General features: G+C 44.6%; 1 protein-coding gene across 2 annotated transcripts in view; it reads left to right on the top strand.

The window, feature by feature from the left end:
* Positions 1-1,453: 1,453 nt before the first annotated feature.
* The window catches only part of PRKCB (protein kinase C beta), a 401,807-nt gene continuing 389,316 nt past the window's right edge, over positions 1,454-13,944 (top strand). For both annotated transcript variants that reach the window (XM_068244284.1, XM_068244283.1), the window contains exon 1: positions 1,454-1,696. In XM_068244284.1, coding sequence (XP_068100385.1) covers positions 1,536-1,696 — 161 coding nt within the window. In that variant the 5' untranslated portion in view covers positions 1,454-1,535. The remainder of the gene's footprint in view (positions 1,697-13,944) is intronic.

The following is a 13,944-nucleotide window of genomic DNA, read 5'->3' as shown; positions in this document are numbered from 1 at the left end:
GTCCCACGAAGCCGTCCTGAAGACCCCGCATCACCCGACTTCCGGCATCTGGCCCCATCTCCCCTCTGGAAAGCTAATAGCTTGGTATTTTTCTCCAGGGAGAAAGGGGAGGTGGGGTAATTCTGCCTTGTTATGTTTAAGTGACACTGCCTATTTATGTGATATGCTGCATTTGTTTTGTGTTAATGGAGGGGTCTCCACCCATGACCACACCCACATTCTGGTGTGTGGCCACACCCATTTTCCGACTGTAATGCCCAAAAGTGCCCTGGATCTCTTAGGATCCTAGCAAAGCCCCTGGCGGCCCCGATATGGAGGGGTGCATCGCTCAACAATGAGGGGCGGGGGGCTACAAATCAGTGAGGGAAGCCTCAACAGGATCCTGAGGCTTCCCTCTTTTAAGGTATGGTTCTGATTTTGATCCCAAGCTTCGACTCAGGATCACTTTAAAGGTTGCCACACACCATACAATTAAAAGATCCAATTTTTCACCAAGTCGATAATTTTGATCGGTTGTTCCAACAAAGTCAAGAGCTTTTCTTTGTTTTCGATCGATAAATCCAATCGAATTTCCCTTTTTTTTTTATTTTTGGAGATTGGACATGTTGTACATTTCAGACCAACTTTATCAAGAATTGTATGGTGTGTGATGGATTGTCAATTACTTGATGTACAGTTACTATCAATTTTTTCTGAGCTTTCAATTATTTTATTCATGGTTGGGGGAAAATAGAACATAGGTGTGTGTGGTACATTGGTCAGATTTCTCAATTGTTACAATCAGTCAGAAAAATTGATTGTTATTCTTGAATTGAACATATATTTAAAAATGTGTATAGTGTCTGGCCACCTTAAGCCATAGACCCTGAACAAACATATATATCAGATGTCTATGACAAATCTGATAAGTTTAGCTGCATGCTTGTTTCGGGTGTGCCATTTAGACCTAGTACTGACCTGAGAGATCAGCAGGACTGCCAGGCAATTAGTGTTGTTTGAAAGGAATTAGATTGATATGGTAGCTTCCATAGGTCTCACAACTCGGGATCCTTTTAACCATTTCTAAGCCATATCGACAACTAGCATGCACCTGATCTGCATACAGGTTCTCTGACACAAAGCAAGATTCTTAGCTATGCCTGTTTAGTAATCTTACATCCTGTATAATTATTATCAATGAAAAATCCAAGTAGGAGGAAAGCGCCTGAAAGCACGTCCCCCTGCAGGCAGCAGGCTGGATGGGGCAGCAGCTGAGCAGGTATCAGGTAGCTCCATGCTGTCAGGAGATGCTCTGGAAGCCAGATTCCCTCCCTCCTCTCCTGCCACTTCTAGACAGCTGCTCAGCAGGGAACTGGTCCTCGCTTTGTTTGTGGGCGCGGCCAAGCGGCCCGGGAGGCGTGTCCATGCAGAGGAGGGGGTGCGGCCAGGTGACGCGCGGAAGCAGCTGTGTGCAGAGGCGCTGTGAGAGAGCGCAGTGCGCCCGGGGAGACCGGAGTCACTGCACAGCCTCCTGTAGCTCCCGCACAGCGCCCAGCATGGCTGACCCCGCCGCCTGCGAGGTGGAGGAAACCACCGTCCGCTTCGCCAGGAAGGGCGCCCTCCGCCAGAAGAACGTGCACGAAGTGAAGGATCACAAGTTCACCGCGCGCTTCTTCAAGCAGCCCACCTTCTGCAGCCACTGCACCGACTTCATCTGGTGAGAGGGGCTTCCTGGGCATGGGCGGGATAGGCAGCCACCACTCATCCCTCGGATGCCTCTGACTGCCTATGGCAAAGGTTCTGCATTAGGAGTACACACTGCAGGGGCACCCTTCTCCGTGGCACCCTGGGGACCAATTGGATTGCCTGTGGCACTGGGCTCGCATCTGGGGCACATTGCAGGGCACCCACTTCTCAGGGGCAACATTTGTATTGCATTCCACTGGCTGCTGCACATGACCTGCATTTGGGGGTCATTGCAGGGTACCTTCTTTTGACACCCTGGGGATCATTGCTAGAGGGAAGATTTCAAATCAGTGAATCTGAACTTTTTCATTAGACAGTAACTGGAATGAGTGGGGAGTGGACCAGAAATCCGATACAAGGATAATCATTTTTGAGCCAATTCTGATAAGCCCTATGTATTGTTGTGGTTCAGCCAATTTCAGTAGAGCCAAAGTTTACTTTAAGTTGGATTTAAGCTTCTCTGCCTGTGAAAAGTTTGTTTCCTGTAGATCTTAAAATGCCAGTTTGTCAAACTGAAAGCTCAATTGTGAGCATTGTGCTTTATTGACATTTGCACAGGACCTCCATGATGCTCTTCTCTATTCCACCCCAGGGATTAGAGTTATTGCAATTGGCACCCTTGTCTTTAGCATCATAGGGTTAATTGTGCTTGTTTATGTACTGCATAGGTCTTGTTTGGTGCATATTGTACAGCACCCTTCTCTGGCACCCTAGAGTTTATTTGCTAGTCCATTGAATGCACTCTTCTTTGTGATGCTCTGGAGATCATTTGTCTTGATTGTGTCTTGCACAGGGCTTACCTTTTATTCATTTGCACTGCCTTAATCAAAAGGTTCAATGATCAAAAATGGAGAACTCACAGCAGCTAGTTGGCAATCCCCTGGTATGATTCCAAGTTGTTCTGGGGGTCATCATGTAATATAGGACCATGGAAGCTTATGGCTCTATATAGATCAGGGATAATAATAGGCAAATCCATTACCATTGACACTTAATTTCCAAAAGAAGGCTGTCAGGAAGGTAGCTGCTATTATATGAAAGGTCAGGTAGCACTTGGAGCAATTTATGTCTCCATCCCTAGATAGTGTTAGTGGCAGCCACAGATTCTGTTATGATCTTCCTTGTTGCAGTACATTTACAGTTAGATGTATTTAAGAATGAATGATGGTTCAGCGTTTGGTCCATTGCCAGTATGGCTTGGCTGCTTGTGGGCCTTTAGATGCCAAAGCATTGTTGGCTCTTCAGAGCTATGTATCTGCCAAGCAGACTTTCTGTGGAGAAGGAAGAGGGGGTGGTCACACAGTGGATACAGACTTATCACTTGGGAAATGGACAGTGGATTGTAACTGGTCTGGATATTCTTCCTGCACCCCTTGGAGGGGTCTGGTAGCGTTAGCAAGAAACCAACAGGACTGAGGTCATGGTCCATTCTCACCAAAAATGGCTGAGAGGATATGACACTCAGGCCCCTAGGCATGTGCCTAGGTTGCCTTATGTATGTTCAGATGTTGACTGGATTGCATGACCATCATCTTACTTTTTAGAGTTGCGTTAGTGAGTGTTTGAACAGTTTAAGTGTGACTACCCTTTTATACATAGTCTTATTAAACAGCTATTTCTTGTAGTTCTGTTTTCTTGATCCTAATCATGTGCATTGAAATCAGGGCCGGTTCTAACTACAATGGGGCCCCAGGGCAAAAGTAACTTGGGGGGGGGGGGGGGGGGCCTAGCAACACCCCCCTGCAGCCCCAAGCCGACTCCCAGGACCCATCCCACCACCCTCCCAGCCACACAAAATCATTAGGTGTCCATGATATGTCCCCAGATGCATTGTTGGGTCCTCATTATTCCTCTTCTTCTTTCTCTTACAAAGTTTACACACAGCTGAGTCTTACATAATCCAGGCAGGACACGAGGCAGCATCGTGCTCTGGACTTCTCCCCACCAACCCCTCTTTTCCTCGTTCTCTGCAGGCACATATAGGATGGGGGGCCCCTACAGGCTCTGGGGCCCATGGGGCAATTGCCCCCTTTGCCTCTGTGGTAGCGCCGGCCCTGATTGAAATTGCTTGCCCCAGTTCACTTGTATCGTTCCATGTGGTGAACCCTCTCAGGATATGGGCATTCTTTATATGGAGCTTCTGTGACAGCTAACGGCTTATGCAGTAATGCAGAGTGTGCAGTAGTGGTCGGAGTGCTGCAGCTCACCCCAAGCGTAGGGTGATTAGTGGTCAGGATCCAAAATGTCAATGACTTGTGCAATTGCAGCCCGACAGGCACCAGGACTTAGCAGGAACAGAGCTGGAAATTTGCACGAGCTAGTCTGATGCGAATACCACTAATTAATCGGCTCCTGGTTGATCTATCAATAGTTCCTAGATCCTCATTAACTAACTTGTGCAGATTTCCGGTTTCCATGTTCGTTGATTGTTTGGATCACCACTGCTGCTCTGTGGTTCGGGTTGCTTTGTGCAGTGCTGCTTGCCCGTAAGAAGCAGTTGCACTCGCTGTCTGCAGTGCTCTTGAATGCTGCAGTGCCTATTATCAGAGGTGTGCAGTTTGCCAATCACATTGCTATCACCTTATTTATAGATCCGTCCTATTTATAAAGGTCATTGTGTGACTTTATTTTTTTTTTTGATCCGTCCTAACCCTTCGCAGCCAAATTTAATCCATTTTAAGCCGTGTAAACAGGTTCCGGTTCTCCCTGTTGTGTTGAAGTTGTGTTTTGGTGCATCTGATTTCATTAATAAGGTAGTGTAAAAGGCCAGGGTGATTTGCAGTGACCAATCCGGGGTCACCATCCATTATATTGCAGCAATCAAAGTAGCGGGAGCATAATTGCTTTTGCTTCTTGCTGTTATCGTACTTAACACTTGGTTCTCTGCTGCATTAAAAAGTCTAGGAAATGGGTTTTGACTGTGACAGTTAAGTGCTTTTTGAATACCGCAAGGATGATGTGCAAAGGGCAGCACTCAAGCCTTTATGGGAATTGCATGTCCATCCCCTGGATTGTTTTGGCTCTTTCTTTGCAAGGACAGAAGAATCCTCTCTGTGCTCTATTGCTGGTTCTGTTTAAGTTCTATCTTTCTGCAAAACCAAATATTAAAAACCAAGAAACAATACATGTTTGGGCAATGATGATTTTGTGTTTGGCAGCAGCAGATTATCAGAGATGTGTGTCTATCTTTTCCATGTTGCTTGTTGTAGAGAGGCTTATGTATTGCAACAGCTGCCTGTGGCTGTTGACACTGCAGAGGGGTAGTGGTGCACCAGGTTAGCCAGTGTGCGCAGAACACACAGGGCTGAGTGACTGAGGATCTGTAGACTGCGATAGTGCTAATGGGATTCTCGCTTTCCTGTTAGTACGTGAGCGATAAGATCAGTTCCTGGTTAAAACACACACACACAGGAAACTAATTGTATTTACAAAACAGTTGTATCACAGGTTCTGCTGTCTCCCCTGTCCCCCCCCCCCCCGCCAGCACTGCTGGGTGACTCTCTAGCACAGAGATACAGCGATGGAGATGCTGCAGTAGAGGTGACAGTGCGTGGGATTGGCATGCACTGTGCTCTGGATGAACCAGTGACAACTGCATCATAATACAGCTGTTGTTGCCCTCCTGTTAGATATTTTTGGCGAGAGCTACATTCCGTTAGCTGCTACAGATTAGCAAGGGAGCCTTTTTAATGAACGCTGGTGGCTCTGATCGTAGCGGCGGTGTTTAAGTCAGGATGGCAGCCCTGCAGGAAGGAGGCTTGCACGTGCTGTGCTTAGAACTTGGATTAAAATGTTCTCATTTATAAAAGAAAAACCTTGCATCCTGACTTGCCAATCAGCTCACACAAGTCTTCATTTGAGGCAGTTTATCATCCATTTAGTTATCTTATATTGTTCTGGCTGCACTATGCAAGATGGGAGGTGCAATGTGGTTGCCATGGGGTACTCTGCTTTGCACATTGTGAGGGATTTGTAAAATTTGCATCTTTTGCTTCATGCATCTCTGATTGGATTATTAATTAGAGCGAGAGCGGTATGGATGGGGAAGGTAGCCCTTTGTAATCAGTTTGAAGTCGCCCCTTTGATTTTTGCCGCTGTAAACCAAAATGTTTGTCCTTTGATTTATTTTTTTTATAATTAATGATGAACTCTGGACTCAGTTGTCTTCAAACATTTAAAACTTGCTGGCCTGCATATTAATGTTCTTGTGTGCTAGTTTGCTACCATTACACCATTTTAGCTAGTCATGGTGTCATTTCTTAAGCAGAGCGAATGTCGTAATGTCCTGTTCCAGATGTATGTAGGAGATAACTTCACGGTAGTTGTTACAGTGGTACTATGGCATGTTTTTCAACCAGCAGCTTCTTCCTGAAGGCATAATCATGTGACCGCAGCCCAGGGGAAATGAAAGTAAGCCTTACTAGCTTCAAAACAAATTTTACTTTTGTAATGCTTTATATTTTATGCAACAGGGAGGACAAGGCAGTCATTTTACACACATTTGCAAGGTATATTTTCCACGGGTGGCTGAACTGCTTGTTTTGTTGGGCAGTTCAGCCTCCTGGCTGCCAGTCACAAGTGCCATTTGGCTGCAATTACATGAAGCTGAATGGCAGTGTTTGGTAATGCTGGGTGTGTCATGTTCAACACATGGTAGCGTTATCTGGCAATAAAAGAAAAAAAACGCAATCCTCAGATGGAACTGCATGGGGGGTGGGGAAAGGAAGCACCTGTCCCCGGAGTGTGCTAAGCACTAGGAAGCGCCCAGCCGATGAACGGGTGCAGTTGGTGAATTTGCAGCCTTTAGCTGCCCCATGGTAGAGAGGCCTAAAAGTGGTGACTGTAGTTCTGCACAGGGCTGTGGAGTTGAAGTCGAGGAGTCGGAGCAATTTTGGGTACCTGGAGTCGGAGTCGGTGGTTTCATAAATTGAGGAGTCAGGAGTTGGAGTCGTTTTTTATTTATTTATTTTTTTTTTTTTTGCGCCAAATCCACAGTCCTGGCAAGTATTAGACTAAAGAGTTGGAGTCGAGGAGTCGGAACCATTTTGGGTACCTGGAGTTGGTAGGTTCATAAACTGAGGAGTTGGATGATATTTGTACCGACTCCACAGCCCTGGTTTTGCATCAGTCTTTAAAAAAAAGAAGTAAAATCTTTACCTCAGTAGTGGGAAGCCTCTAGATCCGTGCTGTCTAACTCTTTGCCTGGACTATTTTTTGTGTTACTCCCACTCCCCTGGCAGACTCACCTCTTGTTCGTGCTTGTCTCTGCCCCCTACAGCCAAAACATACGGTGCTAGCCACGCCCCCTGCCCATGAAGTTGGACAGCTCTAGTTAGTCCAGAGACTTCCCGGACCCTTCTCCAGCTCAACGTTCCAGAACAGGATCCATCTTTTTACCTTCTGTCATCCACACTGGCATGCATGTGTATGTCCTGTGCTTGCGCAGTAGAAGCAATCACTCATGCATGAAAGGTGAAAAGCAGGGAATGAGCGGCTTCATCCTACTGGGCAAGTATGGGCCATAATCGTGTGGATGCGCTAGTCCATGGACAGAAGATAAAGCTGGATCCTCGTCTGAAACTGAGCGGGAGAAGGATTCAGGAAGCCTCTGGCCTTCAGAACCTGCTGTAAGAGGTATATGGTGGCTAATAAAATGTATTTCCTTTTGAATATTGCCAGTTCCCCGGAAGTCCTGATGATCTCTTTGACTGCCTTAGTAGCATGTGGCTAATCTTGTCAGACTTTAGTCAGAGCACCTGATATACTGCATGCTTGTTCAGGGTTAATAGCTGAAAGTATTAGGCCTGGGATCCACAACAGATCGTGTTTACCAGAAGTTTTTTGTAGTTTTATTTAAAGAAAACCTGTAACATCAAAAAGTTTCCCTGCGTGGTACCCACCTCGAGATGGAAGCCTCAGGGTCCCAATGAGGCTTCCCACGCCGTCCTCCGTCCCTCGGGGGTCCCGCTACAGCCCTCCGAACGGCGGTGATGTAAATATTTACCTTCCCGGCTCCTGCACAGGTGCTGTGGTGGCTCTCGGCTCCGAAATAGACGGAAATATGCGATCGCTGTCGGGTCTGCTCTACTGCGCAGGCGCAAGTCTCCGGCGCCTGCGCAGTAGAGCGGACCCGACTGCGATCGGGTATTTCCGTCTACTTCGGAGCCGAAAGCCGCAACAGCGCCCCCGCTGGAGCCTGGAAAGGTAAATATTGAACAAGCAGATTTGTTGGGCCGCTGTTCGGAGGGCTGCAGCGAGACCCCCATTGGACAGAGGACATCATGGGAAGCCTCATTAAGACCCTGAGGCTTCCCCCTCCCGAGGTGAGTACCCCCAGGGGAACTTTTTGATGTTACAGTGTCTCTTTAAGTACTAGCGATTTGCGATTAGCAGTCTTGAAGTTCTGCAAGTGATTTGGGTTAAGCTGGTGTTTTCTGGGTAGTAGAAGATCTGCAGAATCACTTTAAAATTGTTATGTATAGCAATTGAGAAGCAATTTTGCAGCTATCTTGACATTAAATCACACAATTGCTCTCAAAAAAGCAAATCCAGCTCCAGTGGACTCGCTTCTATCCACTTTCATTGGCATAGCAATTTTGGAATCGCAGGCGATACCTAGAAAGCATACATTCGCTTCACTTCAGGTGTGTGCTCAAGGTGATAGAGGAGCTTTTAAATTACTTATATTGAATCTATGGCCAAATTTGTCCAGATCATTCTGCATTGTGAGTACAGAAAAGGGTCAGTGCAGGGCAGCGTAGTGCATCTTATCACTTGTTGGATTAGGTGTGTTCAGATTAATAGGCTTCCTTTCCAAGCATTAGGTGTTGAGGAGGGGCCAGTGGAGGGTAGTGTTACACATTAGGTTAGGGCTAGTGTAATATTTCAAGATAATCCTATTGGGGTAGGTTGGTGTTAATGATGGTTCAGGACATAGTATATCAAACAACCCAAGCAAGATCCCACAAAGGTACCGCACCACACAAAATAATAGCAGAATAATCAAATGAGCTTTATTGTTGTATATAGTTAACAAATAAATATAAAAACATTTAAAACCAAAATGTCCACGATACACTCATGGTATAAACAAATGACAATATAATATCATGGTATGAAACCTATAACCCTCCTCATCCCTGAGTACTGCTTAAGTAAAGTTTTAACCCTCCTGGCGGTAGCCTCGACCTACACTCGGGGTAGCCGCCGCAGAGGATTTCTTTGCCCCGGGAGGAATTTTTGGGTTAAAACTTTTTGTAAAGCTTTTGCCCTCAAGTCCCTCCGCTCTACTACGACCCCCCCCCCCCCCCCCGATCGGCGCCGTTATACGTACCCCCCAGGGATCCCGCGATGGTGCAGCCTCTCCAATCAGCTCCAGGCTTCGCTATGGGAAGGATCGGGATTGCGCATGACGTCAGACATCATGTCCGATCATCGCCATAGCGACGACTGAAGCTCATTGGGGAGGCTGTGGCTCTCATTATGAAAACTATGAAAATCAGGTGCTGCCAAGAGCATGCCCGATTGACGATGTGACCAATTTCAGGCCAAAATTGGCCGCATGTAACAATCGTACATGCTGCAAGATGTTGGGAAGTTGTGGTCGATCGGGTGCGTGGCGGTAACAGCAAGCGATATCGGAACGAACGCAACAAAACCCCCAGCGCTGTCTCTCCCTAATGTAAAATGTGCGGTGTATGGGCAGCCGACAGTTCCCTCTCTGATCGAATCAGATTAGATTTGTCTCTCGGTTGAATCTGCCCATCATCGCAAGATGTATGGCTGCCTCTTAACAGTCTGTCATATGAAATGAGCTTTAGAGAATGTTTTGGGTCACAGTTTGGAAACCATTTCTGTACAGTTGCTGTTTTGCTCCTGGATTACGCTGTAGGGGAAACCATGCAAGCGACTTCATGATGTGCTAACTTTTGAAGCTTTTGCATGAACCGTGGGGGGGGGGGGGCGCGGGATAAATGATCCGACTGTATTAATCGGTGCAAGGGAAGACAGGGATGTTGGCGAACATCTGCAAACGCTTAGTTTGTTTGTTTTTAGTTTTAGCTATTTTAGTAGGATATCTGTGTGCAGGTGACTATTACTGTGCATAATTATTAGGCAACTTAACAAAAAACAAATATATACCCATTTCAATTATTTTTTTTTTTTACCAGTGAAACCAATATAACATGTCAACATTCACAAATATACATTTCTGACATCCAAAAACAAAAACAAATCAGTGACCAATATAGCCACCTTTCTTTGCAAGGACACTCAAAAGCCTGCCATCCATGGATTCTGTCAGTGTTTTGATCTGTTCACCATCAACATTGCATGCAGCAGCAACCACAGCCTCCCAGACACTGTTCAGAGAGGTGTACTGTTTTCCCTTCTTGTAAATCTCACATTTTATGATGGACCACAGGTTCTCAATGGGGTTCAGATCTGGTGAACAAGGAGGCCATGTCATTAGTTTTTCTTATTTTATACCCTTTCTTGCCAGCCACGCTGTGGAGTACTTGGACACGTGTGATGGAGCATTGTCCTGCATGAAAATCATGTTTTTCTTGAAGGATGCAGACTTCTTCCTGTACCACTGCTTGAAGAAGGTGTCTTCCAGAAACTGGCAGTAGGACTGGGAGTTGAGCTTGACTCCATCCTCAACCCGAAAAGGCCCCACAAGCTCATCTTTGATGATACCAGCCCAAACCAGTACTCCACCTCCACCTTGCTGGCGTCTGAGTCGGACTGGAGCTCTGCCCTTTACCAATCCAGCCACGGGCCCATCCATCTGGCCCATCAAGACTTACTCTCATTTCATCAGTCCATAAAACCTTAGTCTTGAGATATTTCTTGGCCCAGTCTTGACATTTCAGCTTGTGTGTCTTGTTCAGTGGTGGTCGTCTTTCAGCCTTCCTTACCTTGGCCATGTCTCTGAGTTTTGCACACCTTGTGCTTTTGGGCACTCCAGTGATGTTGCAGCTCTGAAATATGGCCAAACTGGTGGCAAGTGGCATCTTGGCAGCTGCACGCTTGACTTTTCTCAATTCATGGGCAGTTATTTTACGACTTGGTTTTTCCACATGATTCTTGCGACCCTGTTGACTATTTTGAATAAAACACTTGATTGTTCGATGATCACGCTTCAGAAGCTTTGCCATTTTAAGAGTGCTGCATCCCTCTGCAAGATATCTCACTATTTTTGACTTTTCTGAGCCTGTCAAGTCCTTCTTTTGATTTTTCAATTGTTCGCCATAGTGCTCCCTTAATTGGCTTCCCCCTAAATTATCCCTAGACTAGGATACATTTACTACACGATATGTACACAGACATAGGACTATAGTAGGGATTAGATTGTGAGCCCTTCTGAGGGACAGTTAGTGACAAGACAATATGCTCTGTACAGCGCTGCGTAATATGTCTGCACTATATAAATACTTAAATAAATACACAGGAACAAGGCACCCTGCACAGTGTGGCAGAGATCATTGACCAATGTTAAAAACGGATCCGCTTGAAACTGAAAACAGATCAGTTTTTGATCCATGCAGTGTGAACCCAGCCTTATAGTGACCAAATGAAGTGGGTATTTACTGTATATCCAAGCCCCTGCCAGGAGCAATTGTGGGAAAATTGCCACAGTGCTGATACAACTTCCCTCTTGCATCAGACAGCAGGACCCCAGCCTCGAGCCTCAGCATGGTTTTGTAGCATCCAGTGGTTGCGTTGAAAATAGATGAAGATAAGCTTAGCAGGGCTGTGGAGTCATTACAAAAATCATCAGGCTCCAACTCCTCAGCTTATGAAACCACCGACCCCAGGTCAGTGTTGCCAACTTATCCCTTTAATTACTGACGCATCTAAGTTATACAGGTTCTGGGGCTATTTGCACATAATCAGTGCCCTAACTGCATCTACCTAGCCACAAAACCTGTATAGTTCATATGTGTCAGTAATTAAAGGGATGAGTTGGCAACACTGCCCCAGGTACACAAAATTGCTCCAATTTCAACTCCTCGAGTCCAACTCATAAGTCTAATACTTACCAGGGCTGTGGAGTTGGTACAAAAATCATCCGTCTCCTCAGTTTATGAAACTACCGACTCTGACTCCAGATACCCAAAGACAGCCTTGTTTAAAAGCCCCTATTACTAGTTAAATGTTCATTTCCCCAAACGTGTTTCCGAAACTTTCAGGATGTATGTGCTTTGCAATTTCTATAGAAATGTAATTTTAGTGTTCCCACTAACGCTGTACACATTTGTCTACTAGCACCTGCTGTCAAATTCTGAGGGGAAGCCAAAATAAATAAGTGAATAAAACATGGAACAGAAGCTTGATATGCTTTTGCTTTTTGTCCATTTTTTTTGTCTTGTAAATGTAAAAAGAAACCCTTTCCTTTTTTTATTTTTTTTTATTTATAATGTTACATAATATAATAATCCACCAATAATATGCGGGAAATTACTACTACAGTGGTTAGCAAAAGTATTCGGCCCCCTTGAAGTTTTCCACATTTTGTCATATTACTGCCACAAACATGAATCAATTTTATTGGAATTCCACGTGAAAGACAAATACAAAGTGGTGCACACGTGAGAAGTGGAACGAAAATCATACATGATTCCAAACATTTTTTACAAGTAAATAACTGCAAAGTGGTGTGTGGGTAATTATTCAGGAATTCCAATAAAATTGATTCATGTTTGTGGCAGTAATGTGACAAAATGTGGAAAACTTCAAGGGGGCCCGAATACTTTTGCAAACCACTGTATACAATAATAATAATTTACTAATATATGTCAGATATCACAATCAATAACTTAAGGAAAAATATTTATATAATACCAGGTTGGCCTATAGAGAAGCGGCCAGTCCAAGGCATCCAGATCTGATCAAACTCATAAAGGTTGGATTTCAACATGTATGATATTCGCTCCATATGGTATACCCACCATATTCTATTTATCAACCATTGAGAAGATGGCACCAAATCCTTCCAAAATTTAGCTATCATGCACCTATCTGCTGCACAGAAGATAGTCAAAAGTTTGTTTTGATGTTTATGCAACCCAGAAAAAGATTTTACAAAATAATGCCACCAACATGTCCTTGCATATCGGGATGTCTAAAACTTCTGAGATGAGACCAAAGCAGGCATGGGCAAACTTGGCCCTCCAGCTGTTAAGGAACTACAAGTCCCACAATGCATTTGCCTTTATGAGTTATGACTGTGGCTGTAAGACTCCTGCAATGCATTGTGGGGCTTGTAGTTCCTTAACAGCTGGAGGGCCAAATTTGCCCATGCCTGGACCAAAGTATTCGTCCCATGTCCTTTGTACTGTCAGGCATTGCCACCAACAGTGATATGTATCGGCTATAGGGGCGTTACAATTAAAACAACTCAGGGTATCTACCGCTCCGAACTTAGCAAATTTTTTTTGGGTAAGGTACCAATCAAAAACATTTTTATAAGATTTTTCTTTAATTACTATGTTTGAGGAGGCCTTTGCCATATTGTGGAACATCCCACTCCAAGCTAATTAAATTTCGTTAATGTCAGAATAATGTGCTGCCCACTTCTCCATAGGAGGAATAACACATGGCAATGTATCATACCACATAATCCTATATAATCGAGATATAAGGCCGGAGCCATCTAGTCCTTTCAGAAATTATTTTTCAATATCTGATATCTCCCATCTCGACATACCCTTTATAATAAAGTTAATATAGCTTCTTAACTGTAGATAACAAAAAAAGACGCTATCTGGAACATTGTATAAAGATTTGAGTTGGTCCCATGTAATTATTCTATTATTGACCATCAATTGTCTAAAGGTTAGAATATTCCGGTCTCTCCATATTTCCCATCCTTCCCCATTGGTGGCAAAAGGCAATGCAGGGTTCGCAAAAATAGGTTCCAATAATGCATGCGGGTAACAATATATATATATTTTTTTTATTCCACTTTCTTCATTCTGTGATAGCAAAATCTATAATGGGCGAAACAGATGTTTTAACAGATCATGTTTCATGGAAAAGGATCCACAATAAGTCTTTAATGTTATATGGTTTAATAATCTGTGCTTCTAGACTTACCCATCTAGGTGCCGATGATCTCATTCCCCAAGCCATATTCTGTGCTAATCTAGCAGCTTTATGATAAAACATAAGGTTGGGCAATCCTATGCCTCCCTGCTCCCTGGACCTTGCTAA

This window comes from Hyperolius riggenbachi, chromosome 7, assembly GCF_040937935.1.
Source record: "Hyperolius riggenbachi isolate aHypRig1 chromosome 7, aHypRig1.pri, whole genome shotgun sequence".
NCBI classification, from domain to species: Eukaryota; Metazoa; Chordata; class Amphibia; order Anura; family Hyperoliidae; genus Hyperolius; species Hyperolius riggenbachi.
The sequence above is the reverse complement of the archived record's forward strand: the minus strand, read 5'-3'. Positions and strand labels throughout refer to the sequence as shown.